Source organism: Passer montanus, unplaced genomic scaffold (assembly GCF_014805655.1).
Source record: "Passer montanus isolate IOZ18808 unplaced genomic scaffold, ASM1480565v1 scaffold68, whole genome shotgun sequence".
NCBI classification, from domain to species: Eukaryota; Metazoa; Chordata; class Aves; order Passeriformes; family Passeridae; genus Passer; species Passer montanus.
The window spans coordinates 3,841,484-3,861,023 of NW_024371926.1; the positions used below are offsets into that span (position 1 = coordinate 3,841,484).

Sequence of the window (19,540 nt, forward strand, 5' to 3'; positions counted from 1 at the left end):
GTCCAAGGCCAGGTTGGACAGGGTTTGGAGCATCCTGGGATAGTGGAAGGTGTCCCTGCCCATGGCAGGGGTGGCACCGGATGAACTTTACAGTCCCATCCAACCCAAACCATTCCAGGATTCTGTGATCAGTGGCATGGGGCAGCATGGCCTTTAAAGCACTGAGGCACAGTCAGAGCTCCTGTATTCCTTTAGCAGCTCCTTCCCAAACTTATAAAAATTGCAGAAAATGGAATTTCCAGGCAAGCTGGGGGTCCAGCCTGGGGGTTACTGGGCACTGATGTGGGCAGGGATCTTTGTGGCACCTACAGCTGCCCCATGTGCTCCCAGCACATCATGGATATCTGGGAAGGCAAAGTATTCTCATGGCAGAGCTGTGTTCCAGCCTGGGGGTTACTGGGCACTGATGTGGGCAGGGATCTGTGTGGCACCTACAGCTGCCCCACGTGCTCCCAGCACATCATGGATATCTGGAAGGCAAAGTAGCCTCATGGCAGAGCTGTGCAGCTTTTAACCCATTTGGGCTCATTTCCACAGGATTAGTCTGTCTGTGACTGCCTCATCAGCCCCCAAGGATCTAACAGGAACAGCCTGAGCAGGACTCAGCAGAGAACAATGATCACTTTACTTCAACTCTGACCCTGTTTACCCAAATCCCCTGTACACCAAGATCAATCACCCCCTGCCCCCACCCGAGGCGGTCTCTCTACTCACGCTGCCCAACTACTCCTCTGCAATCTCTGTCTCCTGGTGCACAACCACTTTGGTCACCGACATGTCTGGGTGCTGCTCCTTGGCAGCCTTGATTGCCTGTGCCAGGACCTGAGGGACAGCATGGGAGAACACAGGTTAGATAGAGCATGTCAGAGTGTCAGAACACGGCACCCACCATCCCAAAGGGCACAAGAACCTTCTTCTGACTCCAGGGTGCAAAAAAGAAAAATAGATGCACTTGATAGAATTATAGGAAAATCACAATCCCAGGCTGGGAGGGACCCACAGGGATCATCCTGTCCAGGCCCTGCCCACACCCACCACCAACCCCACCCTGGACATCCCTGCAGCTCTGGCAGCCTCAGGGCCGTGCCCATTCCCTGGAGAGCCTGGGCAGTGCCAGCAGCCTCTGGGGGAAGAACCTTGCACTGATGTCCAGCCTAAACCTCCTGCATCATAGGGAGCAGAGGTGGGAGCTGCCCTTGGGAGGAGGTGCAGCTCCCACTGAGCTTTGCCCTCAGTGTCCTCTGCTGCAGCTGAACACACCGAACACCCTCAGACACCCCCTCTACAGCCCCTCCTGATCCTTCACCATCTCCAGAGCTTTCTTTGGAATCTCTCTAATTGTTTTAGGTCTTAAATTGTGCCCAACACTGCTCCCAGGCCTTCAGCCACACACTTTGGTGACTTTTAGTACTATTACATTATCTCCGAAAGGAAAAGCACTATTTGAAGAACACCCCCATCTCTACACTGCCCCATGGCAGAAGATGGATGAGAGCAATTAAGCATAACCTGATTATTCTTCTAGCAAGTGTGATAGGCACATCCCAGACATTTTCTATTGGAGTTAATAAACTAGATCTTGTCATAAGAATATTTTCCACCCCCATGATACTTGCAACTAAATTTAAATTCAAGTATAATTCTCTGATGACAAAATCATCACTTCCAACACATGCAAGAGGCCAATGAGGCTGAGTCATCAGAAAGGTTTCATATAAAGCCAAAGAGATGTAACACAGGTGCTGAGTGCTCTGAAATGACTTCTGGCACTACAGAATAGCAATAGTGCTTCAAAGTTAAGGGAAAAGGAATGCAAATCAGCCAGATGTCAAGGAAAACTTTTATTTCACATTTTTATGGATTTTTTTTAAAGCCTACAACTGTCTGAAACAATTCTGGAATCAAAACTTTGCTGCTCATCAGGTTCAGAATAGAATTCAGCTTTCCTGGCTCAGCAGCTTAATGTCAAAAAGGAATTTATTACTGATATAGAATCATAGAATGACTTGGCTGGAAATGAATCTAAACCCTCATCCCATTCCATCCCCTGCCATGGGCAGGGACACCTTCCCCTGGACCAGGTTGCTTTAAGCACTGTCCAACCTGACCTTGAACATTTACAGAGATGGAGCAGCCACAATTCATAAAAATATGAACTTTTATCTCTACCCCAGTAAAATTTCCCTGATTCATTTTTTGGTGACACGGGCAGCCTGACTGATTTTTGCCAGCTCTGGGAAATTCTTTTGTTCATAGCCATACTCCTACCTGGTCATGGTCTACATCTGCATCTCCTGTGATGACAATCCTCTTCTCAATCCGTGTCTCCGAAATGCCACCTTTCACAGTCTAGAACAGAAGGAAAAGCTGCTGTTAGTGTGGAAGCGCAGAGGCGTCTGAGCTCACTCACAGGGGCTGCCTGTCTAAAGATGGTATCCAAAAATAGTGTCCCCAAATAGTACCTGGTGTTAGAGTCACAGGGGAAACTGCTGCTGCTCAAGGAAAAACTGTCAAAGAGTTATTTTTTTATAGTGAGCCAAGGAAGAGCTTCTCCTCACAGTACAGCTCTTCCTGCTGTCCCACAGGACAGTCAGATCCATGTCCAGACTGTGCTGCAATTAATGCACAATCCGCAGATTTAACACAGGCAAAATGGAAACCTTCCTACTTTGCTCCAGGTACTAATGTATTTGAAAGGACCTTTCAAAAACTTTTTTTCCCTCTCATTCATCCCTGCTCATCTCTCCATCAGGCTGTTGGTTGAATTGGTGTTTTGTGGTGCTCCCTGGTGTTACCTTGGTGATCTGGGTGGTGGTGGTGCTGCTGGTGGTTTCTGAAGTGATGGTCTGGGCAGTCAGCAGGATGCCAGGGTCTAAATCCCCATTGCCACCATCTGTCTGTGGGACACAAGAACAGGACATCAGTCCTGAGCAGTGGGGACAGAAGCAAAGGCTCCACATCACCAGAGCCAGACAGATGACCATCTGAGGACAGCAGCTCCAGCGTGCACAAGACACAAGTCAACCTGTGCCTAGGTGCACAAGAGCTGGGCAGGTCTCTGAAAGCTCCAAGTCCCTATGCTTTAAGGCTGGAAAAGTGCAGATCCTTTAGGGAGGACCTGTGACACCCCTCAGACTGGGGGCACTGGTATGTACCCAAATCTGAGCATGCTGCTGCCCCACAGGGCTGGTCATACCATCTATGCCTGAACCATGACAGGAAACCAACACAGACACCAATCCCAAATTCCACCTGCCTGCATCCATGGAGATCAACAAAGCCAAGAGCACAATCTTATTCAAAAGGTAATTGTCACCCTACCTCCTTCCTGACAACACCTTGCATATCCCTCACTTTATGCTCTGCAGAAGCAAAGAAGATCAGACATTTGCTGAAACAGGAATCACTTTTAGAGCTGGTTCTTGGATTTCATCCTGCCTGACTCAACCACTCTCAAGGTCTGCCAAAAATCCCAAACTAAGTCATCCTGGCCAGCCCATCCTGGCCGCGCTGTCCATGTCCCCACTGGGCAGCATCCTTGCTCAGCACTGGGACAATATCTGGAATCACCACAAGGTGGGACCATTTTCCACAGTCTGGAAGAGATCTCACAGCAGATCACATCCTGTGCACACACGGCCGACTGATCCCAGCCCCGGAGATCACTTTTCCTTTCCATTTCCCAGTTAGAGCAAAACTCCTCCATTCACCTACACGCTGAAAGTCAGGGCAATGCTCACCACCACTGTCTGAATGATCTCTCTGGTGCTGCAGCTGGGGGGATGCTGAGCAGCCACAGCATTTCTTAGGAATCCCAAATTATACAATCACGAGATTCCTGCATCCATAACAACATCCCACAGTCACTTGACTGCAACAGCAGAGCACAGGCTGCTGCTGACAACCACAGTGATGGCAAAGCCAAGCTGACAGGCTCCAAAATTTCAAACACATGAAGAAAGGCTGGGAGGGATGGGGGTGTTCAGCCTGGAGAAGAGAAGGCTATAGGAGACCTTAGAGCCCTTTCAGGGCCTAAAGAGGCTCCAGAAGAGCTGGAGAGGGACTGGGGACAAGGGATGGAGGGACAGGACACAAGGAATGGCTTCCCACTGCCAGAGGGCAGGGATGGATGGGATATTGGGAAGGAATTGTTCCCTGGGAGGGTGGTGAGGCCCTGGCACAGGGTACTCAGAGAAGCCGTGGCTGCCCCTGGATCCCTGGAAGTGTCCAAGGTTGGACAGGGCTTAGAGCAGTCTGGGATAGTGGAAGGTGCTCCTGCCCACAGCAGAGGGCTAGAACTGGCTGAACTCTTAGGTTCCTTCCATCCCAAACCATCCTGCCATTCTGTGACTAAAACCTGTCTTAGTCTGAGGATTAATTTTAACCTCAGCAATGAATCCATACCTGCATATTCTCTGCTTTGTAATATTGCTCCACTAAGATTTTTACTTTCCAGTCACCACCAAGGTTGCATTTTTTACAAAACATTTGGTGTTTAACAACCATTTCAGTCCTGAAACCTAAGGATGACCAAATAATTTATAAACCAAGTTCTGAAGAAGGATAAACAGCCTCTCTGGATGATCTGGGGAAAACAAGACAAAGCATTTATTGCAGAAAAAAGGCCAACTCAGGTTAACTTTGTACAGAGAGAGCCACATCCTGAAGCCACCAGTGGCTGAAGATAAATTCTGTTTGCAAGCACATCTTGAAAAAATAATTACTCTTCAGGGACAGCAAAACCACCGCTCCTCTAAAAACACCAGATGCACCTGGAAATAGTGTCCACAGCATCAGTTAATGCCTGTGCTGCACCCAGACCTGCAGAAACAGGCAGGTGCTGCTGTCTCAGCCTGAGGATTTGGAGACAAAGCATTAACTTGGGTTTAATTAAGCCTCTAGGAAATTTATCAGAACACACCTTACCTGTGCAGCTTCGTAGGTGATGGTCTTTGTCTCTGTGTGGACAATAGGGACTTCCTTTGTGGGAATTTCACTTTTGACAGCGCTGGACACGTCAGAGATGGTGACAGTCTGTGTCTTCACTAGCGGGGGCTGTGAGACAAGGTTAAAAACATCTTGTAAACAGCCAGTTCCCATCTCCACATCCGACTGGGCTGCTGGCAAGTATTCTGACACTGATCTGATAAAAGTATTGTGAGAACCAAAGTCAGTCTGGAAATCTTTGGGTATAAGTCTCTGGAACACACTGCTCCAAGGGCAGCAATCAGGTGTGAGGATTAGACAGGCAGCTAAATCCTCCAGCCCTTCCCCACACCATGGACTCTGGTCAGCCCAAAGCAGGCATTAAGGGTTTAAACAGGTGTGTCACAACACCACAAACACTTTCTCCACTGATTCTTAACTTTCTAATTACCAGAAGCTCATTGCCAGTTGGCAGGAGAAGATGACCCTCATCTGCTGATGGCAGTGTCAGGATTAACACCAACCCTGGGAACAAAAAGACTTCATCACAGTTGAGCAGCTTTATCCTGACCTCAAGAGTGACACTGCATTATGAAAAATCCTCATCAGATCTTTAACTTTTATTAAATCAATGTCAGGTAAAACAGGAAGAAAAATAAGGGTGGAGAGAAATCAGTTGTTCCAACACCTGATGATTATCCAGAAGAAGACAGAGTAAGTTCAGAGCCAGTGCTTTCCCAGGGGGCTCGATTTCTGCCACCATCCCCAACCCTGCCAGATGCCACTGTGATCATTAGGGGGGAACAAGCATCTATTGAACCAAAAGCAACATCAACACTGGAGCAGGCAAAAATCCTTCCCACAGTGGGGAGCACAAAGGGACACACTGGACAGCGCCTCAAATTTGCTCTGCTGTGCTGAGAGTCAGCCACCAGTCCAGCAAAATCCTTAAGGAGCTAAAATTACATGATTTTTGAGCCTAAACATTGCCTTTTTGTGGGAATGCCACAGGATGCTTCAATCCAAGACGGGCATTGGACTGTGGAGACTGAATTTCATGCAAAGATAAATTGAGAGGGAATCGTATTTAATGCAAAGACAAACTGACAGTGGCTCATATTTAATTTAAAGATAAATTGAGAGGGGCTTATTGCACTGACTGGAAGATTCACCGGCTCATTAGCTCCAAGCACGAGTCCAAGCCAAGCAAACCCAACTCCTGTGTGGGTCTGTGGCATCTGCTTGCTGCAGTGTTTGGGTTCCCACTCCAAAGGTAGCTGGGGCGTAGGGTGCAGGAGCTGGGCTCACTACCTGGAAGCAGCGAATGAGCTCCAGCAGCCTGTTAGGAGCATCTGGGTTGGGACATTCACCATGTGGCTTTCTAAAGGGAAAGCTGTCTTCACCATCCTCTGCCACCTCCTCCTCCTCTCCTCCCCAGGGCTGCCGGGGAAGTGTGGCAGGGCTGCTGGGGGGCTCTGGCTCAGAGAGCTCCGAGTCCTTCTCCACATCCACACAAACCCCCTTTCCACATGTCAGGTCCTCCTCGCTGGCGGATCGGCTGGGAACCGCCTCCTCCTGCTCCTCCTCCTCTTTCTCCTCCTCCTCGCTGCTTAGGGAGGAAGCACCAAAGTGCCAGCTGGCAGAAGGCTGTGAGGCGGGTGGCACTGGAGTCTCACTAAAAACTACCGACTGCCTTGAGCCCTCCCACGCAAAGCCAGTGTTAAAACTGCTCCACTCTGCCACTGCAGCCACATCCTCTCGGGAGAGAAAGTCACTCATTTTCTAAAAAGAAATGGATACACAAAAAGGGCCAGAGAGAGAGAGAGAAAGAGAGCAGGGAGTTAAGGAGAGCAGGAGGTCAGAAGGCATCAAGGCAAAACATCAGGTTCTTATCACGTATCACATGCAACAGTGGGGCTGATCACTGGAAAACCTCTGTGATGTAGCCAATGCATTTACTGACACAGCTGTCCTGGTACATTAATAATCCACTCTCCTAAATTCTAAGGAAGTAATGTGAAAACTCGCTGCACCTAGAGGAAGAGCCACCACCAAGCGCTTTTTGCTCGGTTTGGAATAATTTCAGTGTATCAAGAGTGGACTTGTGCACATCCAAAACTTCCATGGGCAACAAAACCCACCAAAACCATCCCTATTCTGCTTTTAACTCCTTGAAACTGTTGCCTCATTTTCTAACAAGATTTCCTGGGCAACCAAAAACCTGTAATTTGTGCTTAAAATGTGAAGCCTGAAGCCTGTGAGTTATTTGGTATGATTCATTTTTTATACCCCATAGGCTTTCACTTTGACTGACCTCCCCTCACGGCACAGCTCAATGGTAGGGTAAAAGCAGGAGCCACTTTATGTAGGAACAAATAGATTCTTTTTCCTAGTATAATTTCAAGAAATTACTCTTCCCCCATTTATCATGGTATTTTTTCAGTTCTCTGTTCTTTATATTGCAGACAGGTTAGCTGTAAGATTTCTATTTATTAGAATTTCCAGCCTCTTGTGCTTGTCTTAAGTTGTTGGGATATTGCTTAGCAAAATGCATTTAATAGGAATGGAGGGAGAGCAAACAGCACTGAGATGGGCAGGTCAGACTGTGCTCACAGGGAAAGGCTATTTCTGAACCAAACCCACTTCCACATGTTTCTCCAAACATGGAGAAACTTGGAGACCTCAAGGCAGTTTGCAGCTCCTCCCAAGGGCAGCTCCCATCTCTGCTCTGGGCCAGGGACAGCAGCCAGGGCACGGCTGGAGCTGGGCCAGGGCAGCTCAGGCTGGAGATCAGGGCAAGGCTCTTCCCCAGAGGGTGCTGGCACTGCCCAGGCTCCCCAGGGAATGGGCACGGCCCCGAGGCTGCCAGAGCTGCAGGGATGCCCAGGGTGGGGTTGTTGGGGGGTCTGGGCAGGGCCTGGACTGGATGATCCCTGTGGGTCCCTTCCCATTCAGGATATTCTATATTATCATATCCATATCCCACCCTCATTTCCTAACTCAAGACTCTACATTGCAATATTCCACAAAACAGAACATGAATGGGGTTGTCAGCTGTGTACAGCCATGTCTTGTTGGTTTTACAGTTTAAAACTTGAATTTATATACTGCCAATATGCTGACCTTCCCTTAATTATAGATGCTAAACCTTGCAAATTATTCATGGGACCTTGAGAAGACACAGCTCATCTTCTTTAATGGATGGGTTTAATGGAACATGTCTTAGGAGTGAGATTTCCTTATGTAAGAGCTGGAGCACTTCTCAGCCAACAGAAGAATCACAGATAAAACAAAGAAGATTAAGCAGCTACACAAACACTGATGTATTTAAAAGGCAAAAATCTGTACACAGTCAAAACAACCTCCCAGTTCCCTTTCACAGACAGATAAAATAATTTGCATTTGGAAGCATCTTGTATGACAGATGCAAAAAGGAAGGGAGAGCTGGAATGGAGCCTGTGCCATGTATTCTCATCACTAGTAGAGCCAAGTGCAGCAGCAAACATGCAAGCTGGAAAGACAGAATGAAATCCTGATAAGATCAACTGATAAGAAACACTTTTTGCCTTGCCTTCCTATTCCACTCATTATTAAAAACATAAACTAATGGGAAGGTATTTGTTTCTAAATAAAGTTATCTATGTAAAATTCCCCCATAGGAATTTCAGCATCTGTTACAAATTCTGATCTTATCAAGATTTGGTTTAAATTGCAAATGCCAAAGCATACCTATGTTTAGGGCTCAGATTTGCAGAGTTCCAAGCTCACCTTGAGACCCAGGAAACCTGAGATGTGCCTGGACTGCCAACTACTCATTTCCAGGGACATAGCCCCAAAACAGTGAGGCCTAAATCAAGCACAAAGCAGTCAAACACAGAGTAAATTAAATACAGGACAGGATGCAATGCCCCAGAAGAAACAAACTGACCCAGACATGAATGCAACTAAAGCACCACCCTTGAAATACAAATCTTTGTGCCTCAGAAGATACAGCTGAAGCGTTGCAATGAAGTGACACACAATAATTCCGACTGGGGATAAATTAATAACAGGCTTAACTTCGTGTTTGACACCAGTGGCCAAAAGGATTTATTTTTCTCAAAAAGTGGTTTTGTATAAATTGGTTTGCTTGCATTTCTTCAAGACTCTGTTGTTTTTGGATCATGATCTATTTGTATGACTCAGCTGCCCTGTGATGTTTGAGTGGATGTTTTTTTTTCATGCTGCTGCTTCTCTCTGTTGAATATTCCATTATTCCAATCCCAAATCAGACTACTATTCTGCAGAAAACTTAAGGAGAGCTAAAATTATGTCAACTGCCAGTTACTATTAAATAAAAATTGCTAAAACCATGAAGTTATAGTGCACAGTAACTGCCTACAACCACCACATGAAATGCTAGGAATCCCAGATGGTTAATACCTCCCTGCCCTGTTCTTTTCCAGCATGCAATGGAATTGTTGACGCTGTTATTAGGTTATCCCCAAACAAGGATCCACAGAAGCTCACAGGCTCGGAGTGACTGTCTAGAGATGCACAAGGAGATGATGTTGTTTTGCAGTAAACCACACTCACCAGAGAGCGCTCCCAGATCAACTGATGCTCAATCTCACAGCTGGCAAAGCACTTGGGTAAAAAGTATTATAAAGCAGAAAACAAGAGATCCTTATTTTACAGTACCCACCACTGCCTTACCGAACTGCTTTGCCTTAAGGTAAAAGTTAAAAATGTTCAGAGGCTGTTCAAAACACCCTGGCATTGAAAAGGATGGACATTACCTATGGATTTGTGGTTTTCAGTGGATTTTCTCACTGTCATTGATCTGACCACAATGTCCTGACCAGCCTACTCAGATAACAGACAGATAAAAGAGATTTTGACCAAAAGTAAAAGTAATGTTAGAAAACACACAGTGTGCCCAAACCTTCAAAAGACTAAATTCTGTCATGAACAAGAATCCAATATATTACACAACACACAGCAATCACCTTCAATCATTGCATCAATGTCTTGGCAACACAAAACAACCTCAAGATCAAGACTTAAATTGTCAAAACGAGATTGTTGGGCAATATGATTCCTCTGCCCACCCCCAGTGGTCTCCTTCCCATCTCTTTTGTGGGCAGGTACTCTCACATGAAGAGCTCTTTATTCCAAAATCCATCTGCAGAGAACAAAGTACATTGCAAGAGCTGCCTTAGTGCAGCAGCAGCAGGTGAAAAGAGGGGATAAAGTCAGTGTATATAAATGCTATCAATTTTGTGCTGCTCATTCCACTTCCCTCATTCATAAATGAAGTGTCTTAGGTTGCAAGACGTGTCTGGGGGTGTGTATTCTATTTCCATCTGTCAGAGCTGGGCAGTTCTCTGCTGTTCTTTGGGCAGTTTCCTTTATCTCTCCCACAGCCAATCCTCCCTCCAGGAGATCTCTGCTCTTCATGGCCACTGAGTGTCCCTGCATGGCTGAGAAAATTCCAGCATCCCACTGGGAGATGCTGCGCCCAGGGCAGGAGCCAAGCATTCCTACCTGGATCCAATCTGAGCCTGGAACAGCACAGCAGCCTTTGCCCACTGCATGCCCAGAGGAGCAGCTTTCTCCTGCCCTGCATTGCCAGAGGAAGAGCAGGCCCATCTCCAGCAGCCCTGGAGCTGCAGAGGAAAACTGCAGCCTTGTGCAGGATCCCTGCTCCAGCAGAAGCACAGCTGGCACTGCAGGAGGGCTGAGCCCCCATGGGATGGGACTGTGCCACCACCCTGACCCACACGGGGTCAGCTCTTGCTCTGACTCTGGCAGCGATTTGTTTTTCTTTTTGTACTATTGCATTTGTATTTTTAATTTTCCTTGTAAAGATCTGTCATTCCTATTCCCATATCATTGCCTGAGAGCCCTTTAATTTCAAAATTGTAATAATTCAGAGGGAGGGATTTACATTTTCCGTTTCAAGGGATGTTCCTGCCTTCCCTAACAGACACTTGTCTGTGCAAACCAAGACATGAAGTTACACCTCTGTCTTGGTGCCACGCTCATCTCAGGGACTAGCATTATGAGCAGCCAGATCTGCCTTCCTGTAATCTCGAAAAATTTGGGACTTAAAATTGGCTCTTGACACAACCTCAAAACACAACCTGAGCTTCAACCAGAAAAAACCCACCAGAAGCTTGTGTTGTATCACTGAACTGAGGAACAGGTTCATTAGGAATGTGGTTTCTTCACTTACAAAACCCAAAAGGAGCATTTTTGTCCCCAGATTAACACACCAGCTGGGACAGAGGTTTTTGTAGCTGAGCTGTGCAGGACCTGCCTCGCTTCTGCTCTCAAAACAACTTTCTGCAATTGATTTTTCCTACCACACAGTCTCCAAAATGAAGAGGGAGAAGGTGCGAGAGTGACATTAAGCACTTGGTAGAGGACTCCTGCAAACAAAGCGTGTCATAAACCAAGCTGGATTTAATCCTCAGTTGAATTACTCTGGTCAGTTTGAGATCTCAGAGCTGCAGCCTTGTGTACTCCCTCTCCCCAGGAGCACCCAACCCACACTCAAGAGTGTCCAACAGACCCTACACTCCGAAAACAATGACTCAGAGTCTGATGGCTCCTGCTTTGAGAAAGGAATACTGAAGGTTAGCCCAAGAAGTCATTAACACAGATCATATATAGTTTTTTTGGTTAATAAGCAGTAGAAAGAAAGATCTGATTTGCAATAACATTTATTAGTGGATAAATGTACATATTTACAAAGAAAAAGCTGAGAAAAAATACAAAACCAAAAAAGTGTTCCAAAAGAGAGAATTTTACGTAAAAAAGAAGGTGTTTCTAGTCCCCACAGGACTAGTCTAACAGGACTGTCTACCATTGCTAAAAGATCCCAAAGGGGCCCAAACCAAGGCCCGTCCTTCCCTCCAGCCCCACAAACCACAAGAGATGCAAACAGAGACACAAGAGGAATCACCTCAGTCAGGTTCTCCAGTGTCACCCACTAATAAGTACAGACCAAGGAATTTCTGCATGAATCCGTAACACTTTCTTGGGCTGAATTTATCCAGAAAGCTTCCTCCCTTATCCTGTAGGTCAGAACAGGCACCATCAACTCATAACAAGGAAAAAAGAAAACCTGATAAACCAGTGAAACAATTCTCAGAGTGACAAATTACTAACACTGATGTGAAGTGAAAGACTTTGCCCATAACCATTAGGATCTAGATTTGATGATCCTTGGGGTCCCTTCCAACTCAGGGTATTTCATGATTCTATGATAACCTTCCCAGGAGCCAGTGGTACAGCAAAGCCTCCTGCCTCCAAACACAAACTACTTCCCTTGGTGCTGAGGAAATCCACCTCTACTGATTATTTCAGGATAGGAGGGAGATATGGAATACCTACTCTTTAGGGTCATCACTAGTTACTGGACAAACCACAAGAGAGGGGAGCCAGTCTTGGCTGAACACTGCCCTGACTGAGCTGCCCATGGAGAGCCCTCAGCTCACCTTCCACCACTCCCCTAGTGAGGCAGAAGGTGGCAGGAGATGCAGCCAACACCCTCATTTATCTGCTCCCTTTTAGCAATCAAAAAAGAAAAAGGGATGTTGTTTTACAGCAATGAAGACCTAAAGCATCATCACACACAGAGCCCCACACCCAGCACAGCCTTGGAGCTGAATCCAAGTTCCAAGCTATTGGCTCTGGCACATCTGCTGCTTCAGAATACTGGTTTCCACTTTTTCCTAAAGCAAGAAAGTACAAGAAACTCCTGTGTGTTTTAGGTGGTGTCCAAAAGAGCTGGAATCCGGGTAAGGAGATTCAGGAAGTGAGTGTGGAGCCAACCGTCAATATTGTGATGGGAATCACTGAACCCTCTACAGCTGCCAAGAGGATCCTACACATAAGCATCAAACAGCTGAGTGACCACATCACAAAACAATGGGCAAAACTGCTGGCAGACTTATCCTGCCTATGTCACCAGTGTGCCAGCCACCAGAATGCCATTTTCTGCAGCAGGTCACATTGAAAAACCAGGATTTCTCATGCCAACCTGGATGAGGTTACATGCTGCAGACATTTCCAGCTTCCCTGCAAGAGGGATAACTCAGCTCTCCATTGCTCATAGCCTGGCACCGTGCCAGCCAGGCTGAACAGGGTGTGTGAATCCCTGTGTCAATGGGTGCTAGTGCCAGGGCAGGCAGCCAGGAGCTGCTGGTGTTCCTAGCAAGTTTGTTCCTGAGGAAAATAGGAATGAAGTTCATGTATTGGTTCCTTTATAGATGCCCTGAGATCTCAGCCTTTAAACAGCACTAGAGCAAATCAGCTCTCCCTGTGCATAGGGATGACAGCAGGACTCATAAAATCCTCCTCTCAGTGCTGCATCCTGTGCTGACATCATGGGAAAAGGGGGAAACCAGAGCACCAAGGTGTAAAAGGTATGGAATGTGCACAAACGGGATACAGAATGTGCAGGAATTAGAACTTATGTGGATGGCCATGGATTGTCACTCCCTTTGCATTACAAGTAAACAGGGAAAAAAGCAGAGGAGTGACTGGGAAAAGGGCTGTAGCCCAGTGGGCACACATCCCTGGGGTGTTGGACAGATGAGGTTTCTGTTCCTGCTAAGTTACAGGCTTCCTCTGCTATCTACCGGGATGAATACGGGTAACTGGCCTCTAAACTGCCAGAGATACAGAAAGCATTTGTTCCATTTCTTTATACTCTGCAGTGATAATTGGTATATAAATCCCAAAAATGTTCCTGAGCATTTTCAGAGTGTAAAGTCTCCAAGGTTTTTTGGTGATGACAACCAGCCTTATCTCAAGATTAAAAAAGAGAGAAAGAGATCACTTGAATTAAAGAGTTAAAGAACTGAGTAGAGGTGACAGAGCCCATCTCTTATCCCACTGAGAGAAGACACCCTGAGCACTCCGGCCAAAGGCTGCTCTGGACAAAAAGTTTTAGAATTCAGGTCCTTTTGAAAGTGGGTGACAGAGCTATAGAAACCATGGCTTTGCCAAAGCCACCACTTTGGCTTCCAAGTTCTTGTCACTGGATCAGAAACGCAGTAAACTCAGCAGGGCTCACTGCAGCACCCCAAACAGTGATCCCAAGCAATGGCTTTGGGAAGGAAGCACCCGTGTTCAAACTCCAGGAAATACAGACAGAAAATGGACAGAGATCCAAACAACCCCTGTTTCTTCCCTCTTCATGCCGGGTTGGGGAGAACAAACAACCCCTATTCTTCATCACAAGTGTTACCGTTTTGGGAAGGAGATGCAGGCAGGAAATGCCAACCACAAGTATCCCCTGACTTCTTCCACCCTGCATTTTCTGCACAGCACACAGCAACCCAGCATCCTCCCCCACCTCTCCTCTCCAGGGCCCACGTCCATCTTCCTAAACTCCACACAAGATCTGCTAAAGTCCAAGTGCATTCCAAGGGATGCTCCAAGGACTCAGGGACACAGCCTGCCAGCACCCTCCTTCACACCAGACTATGCCTGGACAACAACCCTCAGACTTCTACACTTCCTAGTACCAAAGGAGGAAAACAGTGTATTAAAGGCAGTGTATTAAAAAGGGAAGAATATTTTCCAATGAAAAATCAGCATCCTCACAAAACAAAGTCCTAAAGGCACAAACTGGTGAACTAATCAGAGCAGGTTACAAGAGGAATTGGAAAGATTCCTGTGGGATTAAAACAAAGGGTTTCACTATCAACCTAAGTTTCTGAAACAGCATTTAGAACCTCAACCCGTACCTTGAGAGCAAGAGGTGGCTCAAGTGGCCCATGATAGCCCATGGACCCTCAGACCAGACAACACATGCCATGTTTGCCTTATTCCTTCAAGTTTATCTGCTAGCTTCCTAAATAATACCGTTCACACAGATACAGATCTAGAAAGGGTTATAAATACAGGTATTTATATATATTCACACATTGTAGTCCATGTAATAAAGGCCTAGTCCTTTCTCTTCCATGCTGCTGGAGCAGCTGCCACCACTGGTGACACTGGGGGGATGTTCTCAGAGTGATTGTGTCCAGCCCAGTCCTCCAGTGGACACAGGAGAACACGGATTAGTGCTGAAAGGAGAAATGGGGGGCTCAGCTCAGACCCATTGTTACTATTTACAGAAAAGAAACCCCTTAGACACAAAGTCCCACCTTCCCTCCAGTTCACAAACCAGCTCTGCTCAGTCCAGCTGGGCTGGAGCCTGCACAGCTCAGCCATGATAACTTGGATAAAAGGGAGCATCATCCAGACAGTTACATTGTAGGCAATAAACAACAACTGGCATGCAACAGTTTGGTTAAAGAAGTCAAAAACCATTGAGGGCTTTAATATTAAAAAAGTGTGTCCTGATGTGGCCAAGCCAACATGCCAACAGAGGGAATGCTGAAACAACAGGTAACTTCATCTCTGTGACCTAAGCAAACATACGTCAGTTAGTTCCACACAAATTAAATAAAACACATCCCAAGTGCATGAAGACCTTCAGATTAAGAAAAAATTATTAATCTATGTTTACAGTAAATATCTCCTTGCAATGAGTTTTCTCCTTGTAACACTATGTATTTTCTTGGATGTAAGAATAGGGGTGGAGAGGGAAGCTGGGATACTTTGTCACAGGCTTCCCCCACTAGAAAATGAAAAGCGGACCCTGTCCCTAAGTTATTACCAAGAGCAGCAGTGAGAACCAGCACTTTTTATTTAAATGCCAATCTGAGTTTCCTAGAAATTTAGTGTTTATGGATTAGATTCCAATGTTCTTCCTAGAGAGTCAACCTCTTGTTGCCCACAGAGGCTGTAGATTCCCACGCCTGGAATTGTACAAGGCCAGGTTGGATGGGACCTGGAACAACCTGGTCCAGGGGAAGGTTCCCTGACCATAGCAGAGGGGGAACGAGATGACTTTTATAGGCCCTTCCAACCCCAAACCATTCCAGGATTCTGTGATTCAGCAGATTCCTGTAAAGCACATTTTAGATCAGTGTCAAATGTTCTTCAGCTTGTGAATATCTTACATTTAAAACAACAAACTTAAAAGCAATTCTCCAGCAATTCCTATGGGAAGTCTTCAGGGGCTTAGGAAACCAGACTCTCCTCTCAGGATTTCTCCCCCCAGTCTGCCCTCCCACAGCAGTTGGGAACACAATTCAAAGAATTTGCTTTTGCACCATAGGGAACTGCAGAAGGGACCTGGCAATCCATGACCACTCCTGCCAGGTGCCATCACAGCCACACAAGGACATACAGCAGGATTAACACGACAGTCACGGGGTGTCCCTCCCAGGGACAGCGATCTACGGAGATCAAAGACCAGGACAAAGAAGATGCAGCAGAGACTACAGCCCAGAAATTCAGGAGCTTTGGTCTTGAGGTTTCAACATGACCCTGTCGGCACTCAGAGAAAGAGCAGCCACCAAACAGTCAGTGCTATGACCAGGAGAAAGGACATCATAAAGGGAATACGTGGAGAAGGAAAAATGCTAGAGTACAGCTGACACTTTTTGAGTGATTTCTGCTCTTCAGGGATTGCAATAGAAACCTTTGGAAGAGTTGCTTCACTTGCTGGCCGGGGAAAGGCTCTCTCAGTAGGTATCTCCTGCTCTTTTAGTTTTTCTTCATCCTGTACTAACAGAGGCCGTTCCCGTGTCTGCTTTCATGGTAGAAGATCAAGAAAGACAGAGAGAGATGAACAAAAATGACAGATGGAAAGTGCCCAAAATGACACTTGGAGATGTGCAAAGCAAGAGGGCAGCTCTTCTCAACATAAAATAAACTGCCCTGGGGAGCAGAGCCGCTGGGGCCTGGGTCACACCAGCCCTGGAGCTACAGAACTATGCTACAGCTATGTTCTATCTGCAGAACTCATCAACATCTGCATCAGGATCATGGGTGTTTGGTGCCTGCCCTCCCAGAAAAGTGGATGCCCAAAATCTTCCAGAGTGTTTTGGAATTGGAATGGTGAGAAAAGCATTTGAAACAGGAATGGTGCAGTACAAAATGTGGTCTCTGACAGCTTCCTAATCTACAGTGCCCTTAAAACCCAGCGTTTGGAAAATCCCATGGAACAGCCAGACTGCAGAGCAGATACAAAATGCTTTTCCAAAGTTCTGACCAGAGTATCAAAATTTCAATTGGTTTGAAAATTCTATTGAACAAGTGAAAAACTGGAAATCTTAGAAATCCCACGCATGGAACGGGCAGGGTGGCAGTAGGAGCAGTGCAAACTCCTGGAATTTTGCTCTGTGTTTTAGCATTTTTGTTTCTGGAGTCTAAAGAATGATAAAAACCCAGAATGAGTAAATCAGCACACAGGACCGTGCAAGGGCTTGAGCCCTTCTGCTGAAGAAAGGAAAGATTGGGGGAACGTTGCCGTTCAGTAACTCTACATCCCTTTAGTTTGCCAGCCCTGGTCAAACTCAAGTGTACTTAGGAGAGGAAAAACTTGGCTCGAAGCTCCCTCAGCTGAGCCAACCTCCGCTGGTCAGTGCGGTATTTTGGGACGGGTTCTTTGCACACCCCTAAGTGGTGAGAATTAGGGAGAAAGTAGCTGGGAGACTGGGCAGCAAAAGAAAATATAAAATGCAAGAGTAACATGATCGTTAAAACAACAACAACAACAAAAAAAAAAGGAAAGAAAGACAACATAAAAAGAACAGGGAACAGTTAAATTTTCAGAATTGCTTTTGTCCCCGAATACACAGTTATATTGGTCATGCAGCTTTTTAGAACCAGCCATGCACCAAAATAAGCAAAAATTGAAAGCTGCAAAAGCTGCAGCAGTGAGAAAGTCCTCTGGGTGTGAGTTATGAAACTACTTCATATAGCAAAAAAAAAAAAGTTATCTAGCAGCTCCTGTTGAGTTTTTGCTCAGTGCCACTGCAATAGCAAGTCTGGTTCAGAAGCACAAATCAGAGCAGCAGCTTTACCTCAAGCCCACCAACCTGTCTCCCAGAAGATGGGACAGTGACTTTCTTGACCTGGACACACAAAGCGTGTTAAGGTTCAGTTGTCTCATAACAAAACATACAGGAATAGCAGACAAGTGGCCCTTGGCAAAAAACCCTTCGGCCACTAGGCAGGGTGAAAGTATCATCATGAACAGGAGCAATGGCTTTGCACCATGATTTACAATCCTTAATTACCATCTGATTTATGATCATTCAACACATGCAGGTGAGGGAAAATTTTCTCCCTGGTCAGTGCGTGGGGAAGATGCATTTCTGGAAGTTCATAGCAGGACATAGCAACCTCAGAGTGAGATCATTTCAAAGAGGACCAGATTAAGAAAGAATTTCCAGAAATGCAAATCTAGGGCTGACACCAATTCTGCAGTGCTGCAGACCCACTGCCGCCTTAGGTGGGACAAGCCCACACCATCCAGTCACGGTGACCAGCAGCCTTCCAAGGTCTCACTGTGGTCACCTTGCAAGAAGTTCTTCATAAAAAGCAAGAATAATATTCTTGAACTGCAGTTGTAGAGCTTGAGAGCCTCTGCTCCCACTGGACACTGTAAGCAGAGCTCTGCTGCCCACTCTCCTGAGGAATCTATGCTGAGGCTCAGCCACAGAGGGTAAAGTCTATCCATGTCTTAAACAGGGTAATCTCAATGACACCAGGGTAATCTCAGCCCACAAAAGCAGTGGCTGCCCCTGGATCCCTGAAGTATCCCAGGTCAGGCTGGATGGGGCTTGGAGGAACCCAGGACAAGCAGAAGGTGCCCCTGGAGAGGCTTTAAATGCCCTTCCAATTGAAATAATTCTGAGATTCTGCAGCAACCAACCCTCAGTAAGTTAATTTTGGGGATCTCATTTTTCTAGTAGGCAAAAAAAGCCCTTTAGCTGTCCTGGCTTTACTCCAAGCTTTGAGGAGTCGGTAGTAAATTTGGTGTTAAATCCCTTGTACATGTTACAATTACCCTCCATCCACTGAAAGATTATTTCCTGATTAATAAGTATCTGCCTTGTTTGAACATGAAATACTAATTCATCTGCATGGCTGTGGGAAGGAGGGGTAAAAACTGGGCTTTCAACCAAGAGAATCTTCAATTGCTACCACTTGCAGTCAGGATGCAATTTTTCTGTTGCAATAAAAATTGCATTTACTACTTAAAAGACTAATTACCACAGACACTAACTACAGTTTTACTCACAGACTCCAAATCTGAGCCAGTTACCACCAATATGACAGAGAGGTGTCTGTTAGCTAAGAAGAAACCGGCTGGTGACTGGTTTTTCCTTGAAAAATCACCTTTTTAAGGAAATTAGCAGAGAAACTGTGAGTCTATGTGGTTACTAACACACAGTTCCTGGAAGGAAGGAGATTCTCATTGTGTTTGAACAGCCCTGCTGTGGCCACCCGAGGAATCTTCTCAAAGCCTCCACAGCAGATCAGCACCTGGAGTTCCTACTGCAAGTCTAAACCCAATGACATACCAGATTAACTGGAGAATAAAGTGATTTTGGAAAAATCATCCCATCCCATCCCAGTTCTTCTCCACTGGTTTATCTGCAACGTTATCTCTGAAGTAATAATTTAGGTCTTTGGATATTGGGTTTGTCAGGGTTTTTTACACATTTTGGGGAGATCCAGGAATGACCCAGTCCCCAAACCATCCATGGAA

The 19,540-nt window shown here is 46.1% G+C and overlaps 1 protein-coding gene across 42 annotated transcripts in view; it reads right to left on the bottom strand.

The window, feature by feature from the left end:
* The window catches only part of EPB41 (erythrocyte membrane protein band 4.1), an 86,749-nt gene that overhangs the window by 3,760 nt on the left and 63,449 nt on the right, over positions 1–19,540 (bottom strand). For 18 of the 42 annotated variants that reach the window (XM_039729001.1, XM_039729002.1, XM_039729014.1 and 15 more), the window contains 6 exons: positions 17,847–17,897; positions 6,238–6,708; positions 4,927–5,055; positions 2,796–2,897; positions 2,269–2,349; positions 715–822 (listed from right to left, as the gene is read on the bottom strand). In XM_039729001.1, coding sequence (XP_039584935.1) covers positions 724–822; positions 2,269–2,349; positions 2,796–2,897; positions 4,927–5,055; positions 6,238–6,708; positions 17,847–17,897 — 933 coding nt within the window. In that variant the 3' untranslated portion in view covers positions 715–723. Of the gene's footprint in view, positions 1–714; positions 823–2,268; positions 2,350–2,795; positions 2,898–4,926; positions 5,056–5,424; positions 5,452–6,237; positions 6,709–10,567; positions 17,476–17,846; positions 17,898–19,540 lie in introns of those variants that run through there. The other 24 variants (XM_039729026.1, XM_039729025.1, XM_039729023.1 and 21 more) reach the window with 15 other exon arrangements.